The sequence below is a fragment of the Oncorhynchus mykiss genome, chromosome 19, assembly GCF_057628025.1.
Source record: "Oncorhynchus mykiss isolate SJ-2025 chromosome 19, ASM5762802v1, whole genome shotgun sequence".
Taxonomy (NCBI): Eukaryota; Metazoa; Chordata; class Actinopteri; order Salmoniformes; family Salmonidae; genus Oncorhynchus; species Oncorhynchus mykiss.
Genome location: NC_143040.1, coordinates 4,355,001 through 4,380,232, shown reverse-complemented (window position 1 = coordinate 4,380,232; position 25,232 = coordinate 4,355,001). Strand labels below are relative to the sequence as shown.

Here is a 25,232-nt window from a genome sequence, read left to right as displayed (position 1 = left end):
AGGAAACGTCCGTTTTTCCCCCCGACTCAACAGTCGGGATTACCGTTGAATGGCATAGAATGTAAACGGTGCAGATTATATACCGTTCTGATATCACGGAATATCGCCTCGTCGTGCAGGATTTCAGCACTCGTGACGCTCAACAACGACAAAAAAAAAGCCGTTCCCCATCCACCCAATCACGGCTGACAACGGCCCGAGCCTCGTCCTTATTGGTGCCTCCACCCAATCAGGACTGACAACGGCCCGAGCCTCGTCCTTATTGGTGCCTCCACCCAATCACAACTGACGACGGCCCGAGCCTCGTCCTTATTGGTGCTCGCACTTCCTCTGATTGGCTACCGGTGCAGCGTTGGCCCAACCCTACCCCACCAACTGTCAACGGAGCTCCCACTTCCTTGTGATTCTGTCCGGGCGCATCGAAGATGGCTTTGAGTATGGATGGTAGTGGCTATATCAACCAACGTCCTATTCATTTACCGAGGCTATTGTAAAGAAATCAAAGATTATCTTGCGTCGATAAGTGAAGTCGGAGAGGCGGCAGTAAAGTAGTCGCGAGTAGTGTTCATACGCTCGTCGTACTACGGACGGTTCGCTTCCCGATGCGTGTTTTCTTTTTTGCTCCCCCTGGTTGATCCCGATAGCTAGCTAACTGACACTTAAACGACAATTGTGTAAATATTAGCCACAGCTAAGCTAACCACTGCTGGTTAAAAAATGGCCACCATGGATAAATTAATGAAGGCCTTTGAATCTCTCAAGTCTTTCCAACAACAACAGGGACCGCCGACGGCCGAGGAGACGGCTCAAAAACAGTACGTCCGTGTTTGTTTATGGTCATTGTGTTGAGACACTGCGAGCGATGAGTTAAGCTTACATTACATACACAGTAGTTGGCTGGTTAGCTAGCTAGTTAGCGAAGCTATTCGCAGGTTATTGCGAGTTAGCGATGCTAACCTTATAGCTAGCTAGCTGTCACCGTCCAGTCCAGGCGACCCTGTCACAACACACACAGCAACACACAGTTTTACACCCCACGTCTATTTGATAGCTGGCGCTTGTAAACAAATACCAGGGTGGACTAAATATTACGATATCATTTCACTAAAGTAAAATCTTGAAAAAAATAAAATAAAATCAAGTTTAATTTCTCTTCTCTCGTATACATTGTGCAGATTGACTGATTTAGTTTCCACCCCCACAATCATTCGTTGCTTGTTGTCTAATATACATTATATTATTATAATTATATGTATAATTGATTTCAATACATTTCTTTTATCAAATCAACATAATGACATTTCTGTTTGTCACATGCTTGGTAAACAACAGGTGTAGACTAACAGTGACATGCTTACTGACAGGCCCTTCCCAACAATGCAGAGAGAAAGAAAATAGAGAAATACTAACAGGAGGGATAAAGTGCATTGAGAAAGTATTCACACCCCTTGACTTTTTCCACGTTTGTTGTGTTACAAAGTGGGAGGAAAATGTATTAAATTATATTTTTTGACAACAATCCACATAAAGTATTCTAATGTCAAAGTGGAAGAGAATTTGAACATTTTCTGTGAAAAATAAATGAAAGACCTCCTGAGATGTTTGAATCACCTTTGGCATCCATTACAGCTGTGAGTCTAAGAGATTTACACACCTGGACCTGTACAATATGTGCACATTATTGTTAAGAAATGCATTCACGCTTTTTCAAGTTGGTTGTTGATCATTGCTAGACAGCGATTTTCAAGTTTTGCCATAGATTTTGAAGCTGATTTTAGGTCAACTGTAACTAGGCCACGCAGGAAGATTCAATGTCTTCTTGGTAAGCAAGGTCATTGTCCTGCTGAAAGCAAATTGAACCAGGTTTTCCTCTAGGATTCTTGCCTGTGCTTCGCTCTATTCCATTTATTTTTATCCTAAAAGAAACTACCTAGTCCTTGCCGATGACAAGCATACCCATAACATGATGCAGCCACCACCATGCTTGAAAACATGAAGAGTGGTACTCAGTGATGTTGTTGGATTTGCCCCAAACATAATGTATTGTATTCAGAACATAAATGTAATTGCTTTGCCACATTTTTTTTGCAGTTTTACTTTAGTGCCTTGTTGCAAACAGGATGCATTATTTTGAATATTCTTTTATTCTGTACAAGCTTCCTTCTTTTTCCCTCTGTCACTTAGTTTAGTATTGCGGCGTAACTACAATGTTGTTGATCCATCCTCCGTTTTCTCCCGTCACAGCCATTAAACTCTGTAACTATTTTACAGTCCCCATTGGCCTCATGGTGAAATCCCTGAGCGGTTTCCTTCCTCTCCGGCAACTGAGTTAGTAGTGACTGACTGTAGTGACTGTATCTTTGTAGTGACTGGGTGTATTGATACACCATCCAAAGGGTAATGAATATCTTCACCATGTTCAAAGGGATATTTTCTACCAATAGGCGCCTTCTTTTTGAATATCCCTCCGAGCACTGGAAAACCTCCCTGGAAAACCTCCCTGGTCTTTGTAGTTGAAACTGTGTTTGAAATTCACTGCTCGACCGAGGGACCTTACAGATAATTGTATGTGTTGGGGTACAGAGACGAGGTAGTCATGCAAAAATCATGTTCAACACTATTATTGCACACAGAGTGAGTCCATGCAACTTATTATGTGACTTGTTCAGCACATTTTTACTCCTGAACTGATTTAGGCATCACCATAACAAAAGGGGTTGAATACTTATTGACTCAAGACATTTCAGCTTTCAATTGGAATTCATTTGTAAAAAAAGAAAAAGTCTTAAAACATAATTCCACTTTGACATGATGGATTATTGTGTGTAGGACAGTGACACAATCAAATCGCAGTTGAATCCGTTTTAAATTCAGGCTGTAACAACAAAAGATGGATAAAAGTCAAGGGGTGTGAATTCTTTCTGAAAGCCCTGTACATATACAGGTAGAGATAAAGTGACCAGGCAACAGGGTAGATCATCAACAGTAGCAGCAGCGCATGTGATGAGTCAATGCAGATAGTCCGGCTAGCTATTAGTTAACAGTTTAATGCAGATAGTCCAGCTAGCTGTTAGTTAACAGTTTATTGCAGATAGTCCGGCTAGCTAGCTGTTAGTTAACAGTCTAATGCAGATAGTCCGGCTAGCTGTTAGTTAACAGTTTAATGCAGATAGTCCGGCTAGCTAGCTGTTAGTTAACAGTCTAATGCAGATAGTCCGGCTAGCTGTTAGTTAACAGTTTAATGCAGATAGTCCGGCTAGCTGTTAGTTAACAGTTTATTGCAGATAGTCCGGCTAGCTAGCTGTTAGTTAACAGTCTAATGCAGATAGTCCGGCTAGCTGTTAGTTAACAGTTTAATGCAGATAGTGCGGCTAGCTGTTAGTTAACAGTTTAATGCAGATAGTCCGGCTAGCTGTTAGTTAACAGTTTAATGCAGATAGTCCGGCTAGCTGTTAGTTAACAGTCTAATGCAGATAGTCCGGCTAGCTGTTAGTTAACAGTCTAATGCAGATAGTCCGGCTAGCTGTTAGTTAACAGTCTAATGCAGATAGTCCGGCTAGCTGTTAGTTAACAGTTTAATGCAGATAGTCCAGCTAGATGTTAGTTAACAGTCTAATGCAGATAGTCCGGCTAGCTGTTAGTTAACAGTTTAATGCAGATAGTCCGGCTAGCTGTTAGTTAACAGTCTAATGCAGATAGTCCGGCTAGCTGTTAGTTAACAGTCTAATGCAGATAGTCCGGCTAGCTATTAGTTAACAGTTTAATGCAGATAGTCCAGCTAGATGTTAGTTAACAGTCTAATGCAGATAGTCCGGCTAGCTGTTAGTTAACAGTTTAATGCAGATAGTCCGGCTAGCTGTTAGTTAACAGTCTAATGCAGATAGTCCGGCTAGCTGTTAGTTAACAGTCTAATGCAGATAGTCCGGCTAGCTGTTAGTTAACAGTCTAATGCAGATAGTCCGGCTAGCTGTTAGTTAACAGTTTAATGCAGATAGTCCGGCTAGCTGTTAGTTAACAGTTTAATGCAGATAGTCCGGCTAGCTGTTAGTTAACAGTTTAATGCAGATAGTCCGGCTAGCTGTTAGTTAACAGTTTAATGCAGATAGTCCAGCTAGCTGTTAGTTAACAGTTTAATGCAGATAGTCCAGCTAGCTGTTAGTTAACAGTTTAATGCAGATAGTCCGGCTAGCTGTTAGTTAACAGTCTAATGCAGATAGTCCGGCTAGCTGTTAGTTAACAGTTTAATGCAGATAGTCCGGCTAGCTGTTAGTTAACAGTTTAATGCAGATAGTCCGGCTAGCTGTTAGTTAACAGTTTAATGCAGATAGTCCGGCTAGCTGTTAGTTAACAGTTTAATGCAGATAGTCCGGCTAGCTGTTAGTTAACAGTCTAATGCAGATAGTCCGGCTAGCTGTTAGTTAACAGTCTAATGCAGATAGTCCGGCTAGCTGTTAGTTAACAGTCTAATGCAGATAGTCCGGCTAGCTGTTAGTTAACAGTTTAATGCAGATAGTCCGGCTAGCTGTTAGTTAACAGTTTAATGCAGATAGTCCGGCTAGCTGTTAGTTAACAGTTTAATGCAGATAGTCCAGCTAGCTGTTAGTTAACAGTTTAATGCAGATAGTCCGGCTAGCTGTTAGTTAACAGTTTAATGCAGATAGTCCAGCTAGCTGTTAGTTAACAGTTTAATGCAGATAGTCCAGCTAGCTGTTAGTTAACAGTTTAATGCAGATAGTCCGGCTAGCTGTTAGTTAACAGTTTAATGCAGATAGTCCGGCTAGATGTTAGTTAACAGTTTAATGCAGATAGTCCGGCTAGCTGTTAGTTAACAGTCTAATGCAGATAGTCCGGCTAGCTGTTAGTTAACAGTTTAATGCAGATAGTCCGGCTAGCTAGCTGTTAGTTAACAGTTTAATGCAGATAGTCCAGCTAGCTGTTAGTTAACAGTCTAATGCAGATAGTCCGGCTAGCTGTTAGTTAACAGTTTAATGCAGATAGTCCAGCTAGCTGTTAGTTAACAGTTTAATGCAGATAGTCCAGCTAGCTGTTAGTTAACAGTCTAATGCAGATAGTCCGGCTAGCTGTTAGTTAACAGTCTAATGCAGATAGTCCGGCTAGCTGTTAGTTAACAGTCTAATGCAGATAGTCCGGCTAGCTGTTAGTTAACAGTTTAATGCAGATAGTCCGGCTAGCTGTTAGTTAACAGTTTAATGCAGATAGTCCGGCTAGCTGTTAGTTAACAGTTTAATGCAGATAGTCCGGCTAGCTGTTAGTTAACAGTTTAATGCAGATAGTCCGGCTAGCTGTTAGTTAACAGTCTAATGCAGATAGTCCGGCTAGCTGTTAGTTAACAGTCTAATGCAGATAGTCCGGCTAGCTGTTAGTTAACAGTTTAATGCAGATAGTCCGGCTAGCTGTTAGTTAACAGTCTAATGAACCATTTAACAGTCTAAATGTAGATTGTACAGGCATGTACAAGTGACCTTGTAATCAGTCTTACCTTTAGCAATAGACTGGCATCACACACACACATTCCCCATTGTTGTTCCACTTCGTTAGGCAAGGTAATGCTACCAGTCTTTCTTATTTTTTCTTGCATGTGCTCTTAATTAACCCTTTGTTACTTGATTTCTCTCTCACACACACACACACACACACACACACACACACACACACACACACACACACACACACACACTATTGCTCTTTCTCTCCCCCTCTCCCTCTCTCTCTGTAGGAAGAAAGAGCTGGCCACCACCAAAAAGGACAGAGTGGCCCACTGCCTGACCATATGTGAGAACATCATAGCCCAGTCTCTGAGGTAAGCCCGCCCGCCACCACTGATCTGGGATCAGCGTTACCCACGGCCAGTACCGTTATGAACCCATAGGGACTTCATTCATAAAACTGACCCGAGATTACTGTTTATAAGTCATTTGAATACATTACATGTACACACAGGCACACTTACATACTCAGACACACACACACACACACACACACACACACACACACACACACACACACACACACACACACACACACACACACACACACACTTGGATGTTCCAGATTAGCTCCACTGTTAGTGGTAATCAGATTTGGTATTCCTGGCCAGATGAGGTTTACAGATAATTATATATGCATCCCAAATGGGACCCTTTCCCACTACTCTTTATAGGGTTCTGGTCTAAAGTAGTGCATTATATAGGGAATAGGGTGCCATAGGGCTCTGGTCTAAAGTAGTGCATTATATATAGGGAATAGGGTGCCATAGGACTCTGGTCTAAAGTAGTGCACTAAATAGGGAATAGGGTCCCATAGGGCTCTGGTCTAAAGTAGTGCACTATATAGGGAATAGGGTACCATAGGGCTCTGGTCTAAAGTAGTGCACTATATAGGGAATAGGGTACCATAGGGCTCTGGTCTAAAGTAGTGCATTATATATAGGGAATAGGGTGCCATAGGGCTCTGGTCTATAGTAGTACCACTATATAGGGAATAGGGTATCATATTAGGCTATTAGTTGAGCGACAACCAATGTAATTTGCTAGGGTTATTTATTTAAATCAAATGTGCTCTTGTTGAAAAGAGTGTTTTACCAGAATGAAAGTAGCCAAATCAACCACTGTAAACACAACTGTCATCTGGCTATGTTGATCAGGGATACAGTATATTTATGGTTGTATGTTGATCAGGGATACAGTATATTTATGGTTATATGTTGATCAGGGATACAGTATATTTATGGTTACATGTTGATCAGGGATACAGTATATTTATGGTTGTATGTTGATCAGGGTTTAGGATACAGTATATTTATGGTTATATGTTGATCAGGGATACAGTATATTTATGGTTATATGTTGATCAGGGATACAGTATATTTATGGTTACATGTTGATCAGGGATACAGTATATTTATGGTTGTATGTTGATAAGGGTTTAGGATACAGTATATTTATGGTTATATGTTGATCAGGGATACAGTATATTTATGGTTATATGTTGATCAGGGATACAGTATATTTATGGTTACATGTTGATCAGGGATACAGTATATTTATGGTTACATGTTGATCAGGGTTTAGGATACAGTATATTTATGGTTGTATGTTGATCAGGGTTTAGGATACAGTATATTTATGGTTATATGTTGATCAGGGATACAGTATATTTATGGTTATATGTTGATCAGGGATACAGTATATTTATGGTTACATGTTGATCAGGGATACAGTATATTTATGGTTATATGTTGATCAGGGATACAGTATATTTAGGGTTACATGTTGATCAGGGATACAGTATATTTATGGTTGTATGTTGATCAGGGTTTAGGATACAGTATATTTATGGTTATATGTTGATCAGGGATACAGTATATTTATGGTTATATGTTGATCAGGGATACAGTATATTTATGGTTATATGTTGATCAGGGATACAGTATATTTATGGTTATATGTTGATCAGGGATACAGTATATTTATGGTTATATGTTGATCAGGGTTTAGGATACAGTATATTTATGGTTACATGTTGATCAGGGATACAGTATATTTATGGTTATATGTTGATCAGGGATACAGTATATTTATGGTTATATGTTGATCAGGGATACAGTATATTTATGGTTGTATGTTGATCAGGGTTTAGGATGCAGTATATTTATGGTTATATGTTGATCAGGGTTTAGGATGCAGTATATTTATGGTTAAATGTTGATCAGGGTTTAGGATGCAGTATATTTATGGTTACATGTTGATCAGGGATACAGTATATTTATGGTTACATGTTGATCAGGGTTTAGGATACAGTATATTTATGGTTATATGTTGATCAGGGTTTAGGATACAGTATATTTATGGTTATATGTTGATCAGGGTTTAGGATGCAGTATATTTATGGTTACATGTTGATCAGGGTTTAGGATACAGTATATTTATGGTTACATGTTGATCAGGGATACAGTATATTTATGGTTACATGTTGATCAGGGATACAGTATATTTATGGTTACATGTTGATCAGGGATACAGTATATTTATGGTTACATGTTGATCAGGGATACAGTATATTTATGGTTACATGTTGATCAGGGATACAGTATATTTATGGTTGTATGTTGATCAGGGTTTAGGATACAGTATATTTATGGTTATATGTTGATCAGGGATACAGTATATTTATGGTTACATGTTGATCAGGGTTTAGGATACAGTATATTTATGGTTACATGTTGATCAGGGATACAGTATATTTATGGTTGTATGTTGATCAGGGATACAGTATATTTATGGTTACATGTTGATCAGGGATACAGTATATTTATGGTTGTATGTTGATCAGGGTTTAGGATACAGTATATTTATGGTTATATGTTGATCAGGGATACAGTATATTTATGGTTATATGTTGATCAGGGTTTAGGATGCAGTATATTTATGGTTATATGTTGATCAGGGTTTAGGATGCAGTATATTTATGGTTATATGTTGATCAGGGATACAGTATATTTATGGTTACATGTTGATCAGGGTTTAGGATGCAGTATATTTATGGTTGTATGTTGATCAGGGTTTAGGATACAGTATATTTATGGTTATATGCTGATCGGGGTTTAGGATACAGTATATTTATGGTTGTATGTTGATCAGGGATACAGTATATTTATGGTTACATGTTGATCAGGGATACAGTATATTTATGGTTACATGTTGATCAGGGATACAGTATATTTATGGTTGTATGTTGATCAGGGTTTAGGATACAGTATATTTATGGTTGCATGTTGATCAGGGATACAGTATATTTATGGTTATATGTTGATCAGGGATACAGTATATTTATGGTTACATGTTGATCAGGGATACAGTATATTTATGGTTGTATGTTGATAAGGGTTTAGGATACAGTATATTTATGGTTATATGTTGATCAGGGATACAGTATATTTATGGTTATATGTTGATCAGGGATACAGTATATTTATGGTTACATGTTGATCAGGGATACAGTATATTTATGGTTACATGTTGATCAGGGTTTAGGATACAGTATATTTATGGTTGTATGTTGATCAGGGTTTAGGATACAGTATATTTATGGTTATATGTTGATCAGGGATACAGTATATTTATGGTTATATGTTGATCAGGGATACAGTATATTTATGGTTACATGTTGATCAGGGATACAGTATATTTATGGTTATATGTTGATCAGGGATACAGTATATTTAGGGTTACATGTTGATCAGGGATACAGTATATTTATGGTTGTATGTTGATCAGGGTTTAGGATACAGTATATTTATGGTTATATGTTGATCAGGGATACAGTATATTTATGGTTATATGTTGATCAGGGATACAGTATATTTATGGTTATATGTTGATCAGGGATACAGTATATTTATGGTTATATGTTGATCAGGGATACAGTATATTTATGGTTATATGTTGATCAGGGTTTAGGATACAGTATATTTATGGTTACATGTTGATCAGGGATACAGTATATTTATGGTTATATGTTGATCAGGGATACAGTATATTTATGGTTATATGTTGATCAGGGATACAGTATATTTATGGTTGTATGTTGATCAGGGTTTAGGATGCAGTATATTTATGGTTATATGTTGATCAGGGTTTAGGATGCAGTATATTTATGGTTAAATGTTGATCAGGGTTTAGGATGCAGTATATTTATGGTTACATGTTGATCAGGGATACAGTATATTTATGGTTACATGTTGATCAGGGTTTAGGATACAGTATATTTATGGTTATATGTTGATCAGGGTTTAGGATACAGTATATTTATGGTTATATGTTGATCAGGGTTTAGGATGCAGTATATTTATGGTTACATGTTGATCAGGGTTTAGGATACAGTATATTTATGGTTACATGTTGATCAGGGATACAGTATATTTATGGTTACATGTTGATCAGGGATACAGTATATTTATGGTTACATGTTGATCAGGGATACAGTATATTTATGGTTACATGTTGATCAGGGATACAGTATATTTATGGTTACATGTTGATCAGGGATACAGTATATTTATGGTTGTATGTTGATCAGGGTTTAGGATACAGTATATTTATGGTTATATGTTGATCAGGGATACAGTATATTTATGGTTACATGTTGATCAGGGTTTAGGATACAGTATATTTATGGTTACATGTTGATCAGGGATACAGTATATTTATGGTTGTATGTTGATCAGGGATACAGTATATTTATGGTTACATGTTGATCAGGGATACAGTATATTTATGGTTGTATGTTGATCAGGGTTTAGGATACAGTATATTTATGGTTATATGTTGATCAGGGATACAGTATATTTATGGTTATATGTTGATCAGGGTTTAGGATGCAGTATATTTATGGTTATATGTTGATCAGGGTTTAGGATGCAGTATATTTATGGTTATATGTTGATCAGGGATACAGTATATTTATGGTTACATGTTGATCAGGGTTTAGGATGCAGTATATTTATGGTTGTATGTTGATCAGGGTTTAGGATACAGTATATTTATGGTTATATGCTGATCGGGGTTTAGGATACAGTATATTTATGGTTGTATGTTGATCAGGGATACAGTATATTTATGGTTACATGTTGATCAGGGATACAGTATATTTATGGTTACATGTTGATCAGGGATACAGTATATTTATGGTTGTATGTTGATCAGGGTTTAGGATACAGTATATTTATGGTTGCATGTTGATCAGGGTTTAGGATACAGTATATTTATGGTTACATGTTGATCAGGGTTTAGGATACAGTATATTTATGGTTATATGTTGATCAGGGTTTAGGATACAGTATATTTATGGTTATATGTTGATCAGGGTTTAGGATACCGTATATTTATGGTTACATGTTGATCAGGGTTTAGGATACAGTATATTTATGGTTATATGTTGATCAGGGTTTAGGATACAGTATATTTATGGTTACATGTTGTTCAGGGATACAGTATATTTATGGTTACATGTTGATCAGGGATACAGTATATTTATGGTTACATGTTGATCAGGGTTTAGGATACAGTATATTTATGGTTACATGTTGATCAGGGATACAGTATATTTATGGTTATATGTTGATCAGGGTTTAGGATACAGTATATTTATGGTTATATGTTGATCAGGGATACAGTATATTTATGGTTACATGTTGATCAGGGATACAGTATATTTATGGTTATATGTTGATCAGGCATACAGTATATTTATGGTTATATGTTGATCAGGGATACAGTATATTTATGGTTGTAGGTTGATCAGGGTTTAGGATACAGTATATTTATGGTTATATGTTGATCAGGGTTTAGGATACAGTATATTTATGGTTATATGTTGATCAGGGATACAGTATATTTATGGTTACATGTTGATCAGGGTTTAGGATACAGTATATTTATGGTTATATGTTGATCAGGGATACAGTATATTTATGGTTACATGTTGATCAGGGATACAGTATATTTATGGTTGTATGTTGATCAGGGATACAGTATATATATGGTTATATGTTGATCAGGGATACAGTATATTTATGGTTACATGTTGATCAGGGTTTAGGATACAGTATATTTATGGTTATATGTTGATCAGGGTTTAGGATACAGTATATTTATGGTTATATGTTGATCAGGGATACAGTATATTTATGGTTACATGTTGATCAGGGTTTAGGATACAGTATATTTATGGTTATATGTTGATCAGGGATACAGTATATTTATGGTTACATGTTGATCAGGGATACAGTATATTTATGGTTGTATGTTGATCAGGGATACAGTATATATATGGTTATATGTTGATCAGGGATACAGTATATTTATGGTTACATGTTGATCAGGGATACAGTATATTTATGGTTGTATGTTGATCAGGGATACAGTATATTTATGGTTACATGTTGATCAGGGATACAGTATATTTATGGTTATATGTTGATCAGGGTTTAGGATACAGTATATTTATGGTTATATGTTGATCAGGGATACAGTATATTTATGGTTACATGTTGATCAAGGATACAGTATATTTATGGTTATATGTTGATCAGGGATACAGTATATTTATGGTTGTATGTTGATCAGGGATACAGTATATTTATGGTTACATGTTGATCAGGGATACAGTATATTTATGGTTGTATGTTGATCAGGGTTTAGGATACAGTATATTTATGGTTATATGTTGATCAGGGATACAGTATATTTATGGTTATTTGTTGATCAGGGTTTAGGATGCAGTATATTTATGGTTATATGTTGATCAGGGTTTAGGATGCAGTATATTTATGGTTATATGTTGATCAGGGATACAGTATATTTATGGTTACATGTTGATCAGGGTTTAGGATGCAGTATATTTATGGTTGTATGTTGATCAGGGTTTAGGATACAGTATATTTATGGTTATATGCTGATCGGGGTTTAGGATACAGTATATTTATGGTTGTATGTTGATCAGGGATACAGTATATTTATGGTTACATGTTGATCAGGGATACAGTATATTTATGGTTACATGTTGATCAGGGATACAGTATATTTATGGTTGTATGTTGATCAGGGTTTAGGATACAGTATATTTATGGTTGCATGTTGATCAGGGTTTAGGATACAGTATATTTATGGTTACATGTTGATCAGGGTTTAGGATACAGTATATTTATGGTTATATGTTGATCAGGGTTTAGGATACAGTATATTTATGGTTATATGTTGATCAGGGTTTAGGATACAGTATATTTATGGTTACATGTTGATCAGGGTTTAGGATACAGTATATTTATGGTTATATGTTGATCAGGGTTTAGGATACAGTATATTTATGGTTACATGTTGTTCAGGGATACAGTATATTTATGGTTACATGTTGATCAGGGATACAGTATATTTATGGTTACATGTTGATCAGGGTTTAGGATACAGTATATTTATGGTTACATGTTGATCAGGGATACAGTATATTTATGGTTATATGTTGATCAGGGTTTAGGATACAGTATATTTATGGTTATATGTTGATCAGGGATACAGTATATTTATGGTTACATGTTGATCAGGGATACAGTATATTTATGGTGATATGTTGATCAGGCATACAGTATATTTATGGTTATATGTTGATCAGGGATACAGTATATTTATGGTTGTAGGTTGATCAGGGTTTAGGATACAGTATATTTATGGTTATATGTTGATCAGGGTTTAGGATACAGTATATTTATGGTTATATGTTGATCAGGGATACAGTATATTTATGGTTACATGTTGATCAGGGTTTAGGATACAGTATATTTATGGTTATATGTTGATCAGGGATACAGTATATTTATGGTTACATGTTGATCAGGGATACAGTATATTTATGGTTGTATGTTGATCAGGGATACAGTATATCTATGGTTATATGTTGATCAGGGATACAGTATATTTATGGTTACATGTTGATCAGGGTTTAGGATACAGTATATTTATGGTTATATGTTGATCAGGGTTTAGGATACAGTATATTTATGGTTATATGTTGATCAGGGTTTAGGATACAGTATATTTATGGTTACATGTTGATCAGGGATACAGTATATTTATGGTTACATGTTGATCAGGGATACAGTATATTTATGGTTGTATGTTGATCAGGGATACAGTATATTTATGGTTACATGTTGATCAGGGATACAGTATATTTATGGTTATATGTTGATCAGGGTTTAGGATACAGTATATTTATGGTTATATGTTGATCAGGGATACAGTATATTTATGGTTACATGTTGATCAAGGATACAGTATATTTATGGTTATATGTTGATCAGGGATACAGTATATTTATGGTTACATGTTGATCAGGGATACAGTATATTTATGGTTACATGTTGATCAGGGATACATTATATTTATGGTTACATGTTGATCAGGGTTTAGGATACAGTATATTTATGGTTATATGTTGATCAGGGTTTAGGATACAGTATATTTATGGTTATATGTTGATCAGGGTTTAGGATACAGTATATTTATGGTTATATGTTGATCAGGGTTTAGGATACAGTATATTTATGGTTACATGTTGATCAGGGATACAGTATATTTATGGTTATATGCTGATCAGGGTTTAGGATACAGTATATTTATGGTTACATGTTGATCAGGGTTTAGGATACAGTATATTTATGGTTATATGTTGATCAGGGATACAGTATATTTATGGTTACATGTTAATCAGGGTTTAGGATACAGTATATTTATGGTTATATGTTGATCAGGGATACAGTATATTTATGGTTACATGTTGATCAGGGATACAGTATATTTATGGTTGTATGTTGATCAGGGATACAGTGTATATTTATGGTTATATGTTGATCAGGGTTTAGGATACAGTATATTTATGGTTATATGTTGATCAGGGTTTAGGATACAGTATATTTATGGTTACATGTTGATCAGGGATACAGTATATTTATGGTTATATGCTGATCAGGGTTTAGGATACAGTATATTTATGGTTACATGTTGATCAGGGTTTAGGATACAGTATATTTATGGTTATATGTTGATCAGGGATACAGTATATTTATGGTTACATGTTAATCAGGGTTTAGGATACAGTATATTTATGGTTATATGTTGATCAGGGATACAGTATATTTATGGTTACATGTTGATCAGGGATACAGTATATTTATGGTTGTATGTTGATCAGGGATACAGTGTATATATATGGTTATATGTTGATCAGGGATACAGTATATTTATGGTTACATGTTGATCAGGGTTTAGGATACAGTATATTTATGGTTATATGTTGATCAGGGTTTAGGATACAGTATATTTATGGTTATATGTTGATCAGGGTTTAGGATACAGTATATTTATGGTTACATGTTGATCAGGGATACAGTATATTTATGGTTGTATGTTGATCAGGGATACAGTATATTTATGGTTACATGTTGATCAGGGATACAGTATATTTATGGTTATATGTTGATCAGGGTTTAGGATACAGTATATTTATGGTTATATGTTGATCAGGGATACAGTATATTTATGGTTGTATGTTGATCAGGGATACAGTATATTTATGGTTACATGTTGATCAGGGATACAGTATATTTATGGTTATATGTTGATCAGGGTTTAGGATACAGTATATTTATGGTTACATGTTGATCAGGGATACAGTATATTTATGGTTACATGTTGATCAGGGATACAGTATATTTATGGTTATATGTTGATCAGGGATACAGTATATTTATGGTTACATGTTGATCAGGGATACAGTATATTTATGGTTACATGTTGATCAGGGATACATTATATTTATCGTTACATGTTGATCAGGGTTTAGGATACAGTATATTTATGGTTATATGTTGATCAGGGTTTAGGATACAGTATATTTATGGTTATATGTTGATCAGGGTTTAGGATACAGTATATTTATGGTTATATGTTGATCAGGGTTTAGGATACAGTATATTTATGGTTACATGTTGATCAGGGATACAGTATATTTATGGTTACATGTTGATCAGGGATACAGTATATTTATGGTTACATGTTGATCAGGGATACAGTATATTTATGGTTACATGTTGATCAGGGATACAGTATATTTATGGTTACATGTTGATCAGGGTTTAGGATACAGTATATTTATGGTTATATGTTGATCAGGGTTTAGAATACAGTATATTTATGGTTATATGTTGATCAGGGTTTAGGATACAGTATATTTATGGTTATATGTTGATCAGGGTTTAGGATACAGTATATTTATGGTTATATGTTGATCAGGGATACAGTATATTTATGGTTGTAGGTTGATCAGGGTTTAGGATACAGTATATTTATGGTTACATGTTGATCAGGGTTTAGGATACAGTATATTTATGGTTATATGTTGATCAGGGTTTAGGATACAGTATATTTATGGTTATATGTTGATCAGGGTTTAGGATACAGTATATTTATGGTTATATGTTGATCAGGGATACAGTATATTTATGGTTATATGTTGATCAGGGTTTAGGACACAGTATATTTATGGTTATATGGTGATCAGGGTTTAGGATACAGTATATTTATGGTTATATGTTGATCAGGGATACAGTATATTTATGGTTACATGTTGATCAGGGATACAGTATATTTATGGTTATATGTTGATCAGGGTTTAGGATACAGTATATTTATGGTTATATGTTGATCAGGGTTTAGGATGCAGTATATTTATGGTTACATGTTGATCAGGGTTTAGGATACAGTATATTTATGGTTATATGTTGATCAGGGTTTAGGATACAGTATATTTATGGTTACATGTTGATCAGGGTTTAGGATACCGTATATTTATGGTTATATGTTGATCAGGGATACAGTATATTTATGGTTACATGCTGATCAGGGTTTAGGATACCGTATATTTATGGTTATATGTTGATCAGGGATACAGTATATTTATGGTTACATGTTGATCAGGGTTTAGGATACAGTATATTTATGGTTATATGTTGATCAGGGTTTAGGATACATCATCCAATCAATTTATAACATTTTTGACATGCATTTTTCTGGATTTTTGTTGATGTTATTCTGTCTCTCACTGTTCAAATAAACCTACCATTACAATTATAGACTGATCATTTCTTTGTCAGTGGGAAAACGTACAAAATCAGCAGGGGATGAAATACTTTTTCCGCTCACTGTATATAGAGGCTTTTTAAAGAGCTGCTCATCCCTGTACGGTACTGAGAGGTGCTCATCCCTGTACGGTACTGAGAGGTGCTCATCCCTGTACGGTACTGAGAGGTGCTCATCCCTGTACGGTACTGAGAGGTGCTCATCCCTGTACGGTACTGAGAGGTGCTCATCCCTGTACGGTACTGAGAGGTGCTCATCCCTGTACGGTACTGAGAGGTGCTCATCCCTGTACGGTACTGAGAGGTGCTCATCCCTGTACGGTACTGAGAGGTGCTCATCCCTGTACGGTACTGAGAGGTGCTCATCCCTGTACGGTACTGAGAGGTGCTCATCCCTGTACGGTACTGAGAGATGCTCATCCCTGTACGGTACTGAGAGATGCTCATCCCTGTACGGTACTGAGAGATGCTCATCCCTGTGCGGTACTGAGAGGTGCTCATCCCTGTGCGGTACTGAGAGATGCTCATCCCTGTACGGTACTGAGAGGTGCTCATCCCTGTACGGTACTGAGAGGTGCTCATCCCTGTACGGTACTGAGAGGTGCTCATCCCTGTACGGTACTGAGAGGTGCTCATCCCTGTACGTATACCATATTGGCTGTAGACCAGTATAATTCTGTTTCTGAAACCATATATCATATTGGCTGTAGACCAGTATAGTTCTGTTGGTTCTGTTTCTGAAACCACATATATCATATTGGCTGTAGACCAGTATAGTTCTGTTGGCTCTGTTTCTGAAACCACATATATCATATTGGCTGTAGACCAGTATAGTTCTGTTGGCTCTGTTTCTGAAACCACATATATCATATTGGCTGTAGACCAGTATAGTTCTGTTGGCTCTGTTTCTGAAACCACATATATCATATTGGCTGTAGACCAGTATAGTTCTGTTGGCTCTGTTTCTGAAACCATATATCATATTGGCTGTAGACTTTGTAGACCAGTATCGTCAGTGATTTCCATCTCAGTCCAGAAGCACCTTTCAGCAGATTCGTCAACATCCGGCTCTTCTGGTTGTCAGGGATACAGATTTTTTTCAACCTAGTATCTTGTTCCTCTTGGAAACCTGGATGTGGGATCTCGGGCTTATGCGTTCCTCTTACGCCTGCTACGTTAGATTAGTTCAGAGGTCATGAACTAGAGACATTACACATCAAAGGGTGTGTGAGGGGGAGGGGGAGGGGTTAGAACGAGTTTTGTGTGGAGGGGGGATATCAGAATGGGAGGGGGGTATCAGAATGAGGTGTGTGTGGAGGGGAGGTTATCAGAATGAGGTGTGTGGAGGGGGGGTATCAGAATGAGGTGTGTGTGGAGGGGGGGTATCAGAATGAGGTGTGTGTGGAGGGGGGGTATCAGAATGAGGTGTGTGTGGAGGGGGGGTATCAGAATGAGGTGTGTGTGGAGGGGGGGTATCAGAATGAGGTGTGTGTGGAGGGGGGGTATCAGAATGAGGTGTGTGGGGAGGGGGGGTATCAGAATGAGGTGTGTGTGGAGGGGGGGTATCAGAATGAGGTGTGTGTGGAGGGGGGGTATCAGAATGAGGTGTGTGGGGAGGGGGGGTATCAGACTGAGGTGTGTGTGAAGGGGGGGGTATCAGAATGAGGTGTGTGTGGAGGGGGGGGGGTATCAGAATGAGGTGTGTGTGGAGGTGGGGGGGGGTATCAGAATGAGGTGTGTGAGGGGGGGTATCAGAATGAGGTGTGTGAGGGGGGTATCAGAATGAGGTGTGTGTGTGGGGGGGTATCAGAATGAGGTGTGTGTGGAGGGGGGGTATCAGAATGAGGTGTGTGTGGAGGGGGGGGGTGTATCAGAATGAGGTGGGTGAGGGGGTATCAGAACGAGGTGGGTGAGGGGGGGTATCAGAACGAGGTGTGTGAGGGGGGGGTCAGAACGAGGTGGGTGAGGGGGGGTATCAGAATGAGGTGTGTGTGGAGGGGGGGTATCAGAATGAGGTGTGTGTGGAGGGGAGGTATCAGAATGAGGTGTGTGTGGAGGGGGGGGGGGGGTTTATCAGAATGAGGTGTGTGGAGGGGGTATCAGAATGAGGTGTGTGTGGAGGGGGGGGTATCAGAATGAGGTGTGTGGAGGGGGTATCAGAATGAGGTGTGTGTGGAGGGGGGGGGTATCAGAATGAGGTGTGTGTGGAGGAGGGGGGGTGTATCAGAATGAGGTGTGTAGGGGGGGGGGGGTGTATCAGAATGAGGTGGGTGAGGGGGTATCAGAACGAGGTGTGTGAGAGGGGGGGTCAGAACGAGGTGGGTGAGGGGGGGGGGGTTATCAGAATGAGAAGTGTGAGGGGGGGGGAGTATCAGAATGAGGTGTGTGTGGAGGGGGGTGGGTCTCAGAATGAGGTGTGTGGGGGGGTATCAGAATGAGGTGGTTGGGGGGGGTCAGAACGAAGGGGGTGAGAGGGTATCAGAACGAGGTGGGTGATGGGCGGGGTATCAGAATGAGGTGGGTGAGGGGGGGTCAGAACGAGGTGGGTGAGGGGAGGTATCAGAACGAGGTGGGTGGGGGGGGTCAGAACGAGGTGGGTGAGGGGGTATCAGAATGAGGTGTGTGTGGAGGGGGGGTATCAGAATGAGGTGTGTGGGGAGGGGGGGTATCAGACTGAGGTGTGTGTGAAGGGGGGTATCAGAATGAGGTGTGTGTGGAGGGGGGGTATCAGAATGAGGTGTGTGTGGAGGTGGGGGGGGTATCAGAATGAGGTGTGTGAGGGGGGGTATCAGAATGAGGTGTGTGAGGGGGGGTATCAGAATGAGGTGTGTGTGTGTGGGGGGTATCAGAATGAGGTGTGTGTGGAGGGGGGGGTATCAGAATGAGGTGTGTGTGGAGGGGGGGGGTGTATCAGAATGAGGTGGGTGAGGGGGTATCAGAACGAGGTGGGTGAGGGGGGGTATCAGAACGAGGTGTGTGAGGGGGGGGTCAGAACGAGGTGGGTGAGGGGGGGTATCAGAATGAGGTGTGTGTGGAGGGGGGGTATCAGAATGAGGTGTGTGTGGAGGGGAAGTATCAGAATGAGGTGTGTGTGGAGGGGGGGGGGGTTTATCAGAATGAGGTGTGTGGAGGGGGTATCAGAATGAGGTGTGTGTGGAGGGGGGGTATCAGAATGAGGTGTGTGTGGAGGAGGGGGGGTGTATCAGAATGAGGTGTGTAGGGGGGGGGGGTGTATCAGAATGAGGTGGGTGAGGGGGTATCAGAACGAGGTGTGTGAGAGGGGGGGTCAGAACGAGGTGGGTGAGGGGGGGGGTTATCAGAATGAGAAGTGTGAGGGGGGGGTATCAGAATGAGGTGTGTGTGGAGGGGGGGGTCTCAGAATGAGGTGTGTGGGGGGGGTATCAGAATGAGGTGGTTGGGGGGGGGGTCAGAACGAAGGGGGTGAGAGGGTATCAGAACGAGGTGGGTGATGGGCGGGTAACAGAACGAGGTGGTTGAGGGGGGGTCAGAACGAGGTGCGTGAGGGGGGGTATCAGAATGAGGTGGGTGAGGGGGGGGTCAGAACGAGGTGGGTGAGGGGAGGTATCAGAACGAGGTGGGTGGGGGGGGGGTATCAGAATGAGGTGTGTGGGGGGGTATTAGAAGGAGGTGTGTGGGGGGGGTATCAGAACGAGGTGGGTGAGGGGGGGGTATCAGAACGAGGTGTGTGGGGGGGGTATCAGAATGAGGTGTGTGGGGGGGGGGTATCAGAATGAGGTGTGTGGGGGGGTATTAGAAGGAGGTGTGTGTGGGGGGGTATCAGAGTGAGGTGTGTGGGGGGGGTATCAGAATGAGGTGTGTGTTTAATGACAGTTCCTCTCTTGTCTCTATGGCTGTGGGACTAGAACGTCTCCGGAGTTCCAGAAGCTTCTGGGTATCGCCATGGAGATGTTCTTGCTGTGCAGCGACGACAGAGAGTCGGACGTCAGGATGGTGGCAGACGAGTGCCTGAACAAAATCATCAAAGTGAGTGAGGACCCCATCTTCTGCTCTCCTCAGACCTATATGTTATGGCTCTCTTTCTCTCCAACTAGTTCTCGCTCTAGTTCTCTCTCTAGTTCTCTCTATCTAGTTCTCTCTTGTTCTCTCTATCTAGTTCTCTCTTGTTCTCTCTATCTAGTTCTCTCTCTATCTAGTTCTCTCTCTTTCTCTCTATCTAGTTCTCTCTTGTTCTCTCTATCTAGTTCTCTCTATCTAGTTCTCTCTCTTTCTCTCTATCTAGTTCTCTCTCTTTCTCTCTATCTAGTTCTCTCTCTTTCTCTCTATCTAGTTCTTTCTCTCTTTCTCTCTATCTAGTTCTCTCTCTTTCTAGTTCTCTCTCTTTCTCTCTATCTAGTTCTCTCTCTATCTAGTTCTCTCTCTTTCTCTATCTAGTTCTCTCTCTTTCTCTCTATCTAGTTATTTCTCTCTTTCTCTATCTAGTTTTCTCTATTTCTCTCTATCTAGTTATCTCTCTTTCTCTCTATCTAGTTCTCTCTCTTTCTCTCTTTGTCTCTATCTAGTTCTTTCTCTCTATCTAGTTCTCTCTCTTTCTCTATCTAGTTCTTTCTCTCTATCTAGTTCTCTCTCGTTCTCTCTCTAGTTCTCTATCTATCTAGTTCTCTCTCGTTCTCTCTATCTAGTTCTCTCTCGTTCTCTCTATCTAGTTCTCTCTCGTTCTCTCTCTAGTTCTCTCTATCTAGTTATCTCTCGTTCTCTCTATCTAGTTCTCTCTCTCTAGTTCTCTCTCTAGTTCTCTCTCTAGTTCTCTATCTAGTTCTGTCAGGTTGTAGTTTTTACTTCTCTCTGTCTCTCTCTGTCAGGCGCTGATGGACTCCAACCTGCCCAGACTTCAGCTGGAGCTCTACAAAGAAATTAAAAAGGTTTGTAGATAAAGTTGTTGTTGTTATGGAGTCCTGTTGTTATGGAGTCCTCTGTTGTTATGGAGTCCTGTTGTTATGGAGTCCTGTTGTTATGGAGTCCTGTTGTTATGGAGTCCTGTTGTTATGGAGTCCTGTTGTTATGGAGTCCTGTTGTTATGGATTCCTGTTGTTATGGAGTCCTGTTGTTATGGAGTCCTGTTGTTATGGAGTCCTGTTGTTATGGAGACCTGTTGTTATGGAATCCTGTTGTTATGGAGTCCTGTTGTTATGGAGTCCTGAGTCCTGTTGTTATGGAGTCCTGTTGTTATGGAGTCCTGTTGTTATGGAGTCCTGTTGTTATGGAGTCCTGTTGTTATGGAGTCCTGTTGTTATGGAGTCCTGTTGTTATGGAGTCCTGTTGTTATGGAGTCCTGTTGTTATGGAGTCCTGTTGTTATGGAGTCCTGTTGTTATGGAGTCCTGTTGTTATGGAGTCCTGTTGTTATGGAGTCGAGTTGTTATGGAGTCCTGTTGTTATGGAGTCCTGTTGTTATGGAGTCCTCTGTTGTTATGGAGTCCTCTGTTGTTGTTATGGAGTCCTCTGTTGTTATGGAGTCCTCTGTTGTTATGGAGTCCTCTGCTGTTATGGAGTCCTCTGTTGTTATGGAGTCCTCTGTTGTTATGGAGTCCTCTGTTGTTATGGAGTCCTCTGTTGTTATGGAGTCCTCTGTTGTTATGGAGTCCTCTGTTGTTATGGAGTCCTGTTCACTGATCCTCAATGGATTGATGTGGTGACTGATGATGATGACGATGAAGAGTAAGACGAATATTATGACAAATGTTAATTGTGATTGACTGTGGTGGTTTTGGTTACGATGACGAGGGAAAATATCAGGATGGTAATGTTTATGTTGATGATGATGGACATGTTGATGAAGATGATGACGATGAAGGTGTGTGTGTGTATATCTCTCTGTTAGAACGGTGCCTCTCGGAGCCTGAGGGCTGCTCTCTGGAGGTTCGCTGAGCTAGCACACCTCGTCAGACCACAGAAATGCAGGTTGGAGACACACACACACACACACACACACACACCTGAGTAAGCGCAGAGACCAAGTGCATTCTGCACGTCATACTTTAAATGCGTTTATAGAATGTGAAGTATGGATTTATACACTCTGGTCTAAACAGCATTTAGGCTGGATTTATACACTCTGGTCTAAACAGCATTTTTGTCCTGTGGGGTAATACTATGAGGTGGGGTAATACTATGAGGTGTTGGTCCTGTGGGGTAATACTATGAGGTGGGGTAATACTATGAGGTGGGGTAATACTATGAGGTGGGGTAATACTATGAGGTGGGGTAATACTATGAGGTGTTGGGTCCTGTGGGGTAATACTATGAGGTGGGGTAATACTATGAGGTGTTGGGTCCTGTGGGGTAATACTATGAGGTGTTGGGTCCTGTAGGGTAATACTATGAGGTGTTGGGTCCTGTGGGGTAATACTATGAGGTGTTGGGTCCTGTGGGGTAATACTATGAGGTGGGGTAATACTATGAGGTGTTGGGTCCTGTGGGGTAATACTATGAGGTGTTGGGTCCTGTGGGGTAATACTATGAGGTGGGGTAATACTATGAGGTGGGGTAATACTATGAGGTGTTGGGTCCTGTGGGGTAATACTATGAGGTGGGGTAATACTATGAGGTGGGGTAATACTATGAGGTGGGGTAATACTATGAGGTGTTGGGTCCTGTGGGGTAATACTATGAGGTGGGGTAATACTATGAGGTGGGGTAATACAATGAGGTGTTGGTCCTGTGGGGTAATACTATGAGGTGTTGGGTCCTGTGGGGTAATACTATGAGGTGTTGGGTCCTGTGGGGTAATACTATGAGGTGGGGTAATACTATGAGGTGGGGTAATACTATGAGGTGTTGGGTCCTGTGGGGTAATACTATGAGGTGTTGGGTCCTGTGGGGTAATACTATGAGGTGGGGTAATACTATGAGGTGTTGGGTCCTGTGGGGTAATACTATGAGGTGGGGTAATACTATGAGGTGGGGTAATACAATGAGGTGTTGGGTCCTGTGGGGTAATACTATGAGGTGTTGGGTCCTGTGGGGTAATACTATTAGGTGGGGTAATACTATGAGGTGGGGTAATACTATGAGGTGTTGGGTCCTGTGGGGTAATACTATGAGGTGTTGGGTCCTGTGGGGTAATACTATGAGGTGTTGGGTCCTGTGGGGTAATACTATGAGGTGTTGGGTCCTGTGGGGTAATACTATGAGGTGTTGGGTCCTGTGGGGTAATACTATGAGGTGTTGGTCCTGTGGGGTAATACTATGAGGTGGGGTAATACTATGAGGTGTTGGGTCCTGTGGGGTAATACTATGAGGTGGGGTAATACTATGAGGTGGGGTAATACTATGAGGTGTTGGGTCCTGTGGGGTAATACTATGAGGTGGGGTAATACTATGAGGTGGGGTAATACTATGAGGTGGGGTAATACTATGAGGTGTTGGGTCCTGTGGGGTAATACTATGAGGTGGGGTAATACTATGAGGTGGGGTAATACAATGAGGTGTTGGTCCTGTGGGGTAATACTATGAGGTGTTGGGTCCTGTGGGGTAATACTATGAGGTGTTGGGTCCTGTGGGGTAATACTATGAGGTGGGGTAATACTATGAGGTGGGGTAATACTATGAGGTGGGGTAATACTATGAGGTGTTGGGTCCTGTGGGGTAATACTATGAGGTGTTGGGTCCTGTGGGGTAATACTATGAGGTGGGGTAATACTATGAGGTGTTGGGTCCTGTGGGGTAATACTATGAGGTGTTGGGTCCTGTGGGGTAATACTATGAGGTGTTGGGTCCTGTGGGGTAATACTATGAGGTGGGGTAATACTATGAGGTGGGGTAATACTATGAGGTGGGGTAATACTATGAGGTGTTGGGTCCTGTGGGGTAATACTATGAGGTGTTGGGTCCTGTGGGGTAATACTATGAGGTGGGGTAATACTATGAGGTGTTGGGTCCTGTGGGGTAATACTATGAGGTGGGGTAATACTATGAGGTGGGGTAATACAATGAGGTGTTGGGTCCTGTGGGGTAATACTATGAGGTGTTGGGTCCTGTGGGGTAATACTATGAGGTGTTGGTCCTGTGGGGTAATACTATGAGGTGTTGGTCCTGTGGGGTAATACTATGAGGTGGGGTAATACTATGAGGTGTTGGGTCCTGTGGGGTAATACTATGAGGTGTTGGGTCCTGTGGGGTAATACTATGAGGTGTTGGTCCTGTGGGGTAATACTATGAGGTGTTGGTCCTGTGGGGTAATACTATGAGGTGGGGTAATACTATGAGGTGTTGGGTCCTGTGGGGTAATACTACGAGGTGTTGGGTCCTGTGGGGTAATACTCCTGGCTCAGGATCTGTTGTTATGTACCCGGTCTCCTGAGGACTGGCTTGGTCTCTGACCTCTTGTCTCCCTCCTCCAGACCGTACCTGGTGAACCTCCTCCCCTGTCTGACCAGGATCACGAAGAGACAGGAGGAGACTGTCCAGGAGACCCTGTCGGCTGCCGTGCCTAAGATCATGACTGTTCTGGGACACTTCGCTAACGACGGAGAGGTCAAGGT

The 25,232-nt window shown here is 40.4% G+C and overlaps 1 protein-coding gene across 1 annotated transcript in view; it reads left to right on the top strand.

Moving 5' to 3' along the window:
- The first annotated feature begins 287 nt into the window (after window positions 1–287).
- LOC110511504 (huntingtin) overlaps window positions 288–25,232 on the top strand; it is a 158,835-nt gene continuing 133,890 nt past the window's right edge. Inside the window, exons 1-6 of the mRNA XM_090209895.1 lie at window positions 288–815; window positions 5,738–5,821; window positions 20,596–20,716; window positions 21,553–21,612; window positions 22,571–22,650; window positions 25,092–25,230. Of these exons, the coding sequence (XP_090066021.1) occupies window positions 718–815; window positions 5,738–5,821; window positions 20,596–20,716; window positions 21,553–21,612; window positions 22,571–22,650; window positions 25,092–25,230 (582 nt within the window). The 5' untranslated portion in view covers window positions 288–717. The remainder of the gene's footprint in view (window positions 816–5,737; window positions 5,822–20,595; window positions 20,717–21,552; window positions 21,613–22,570; window positions 22,651–25,091; window positions 25,231–25,232) is intronic.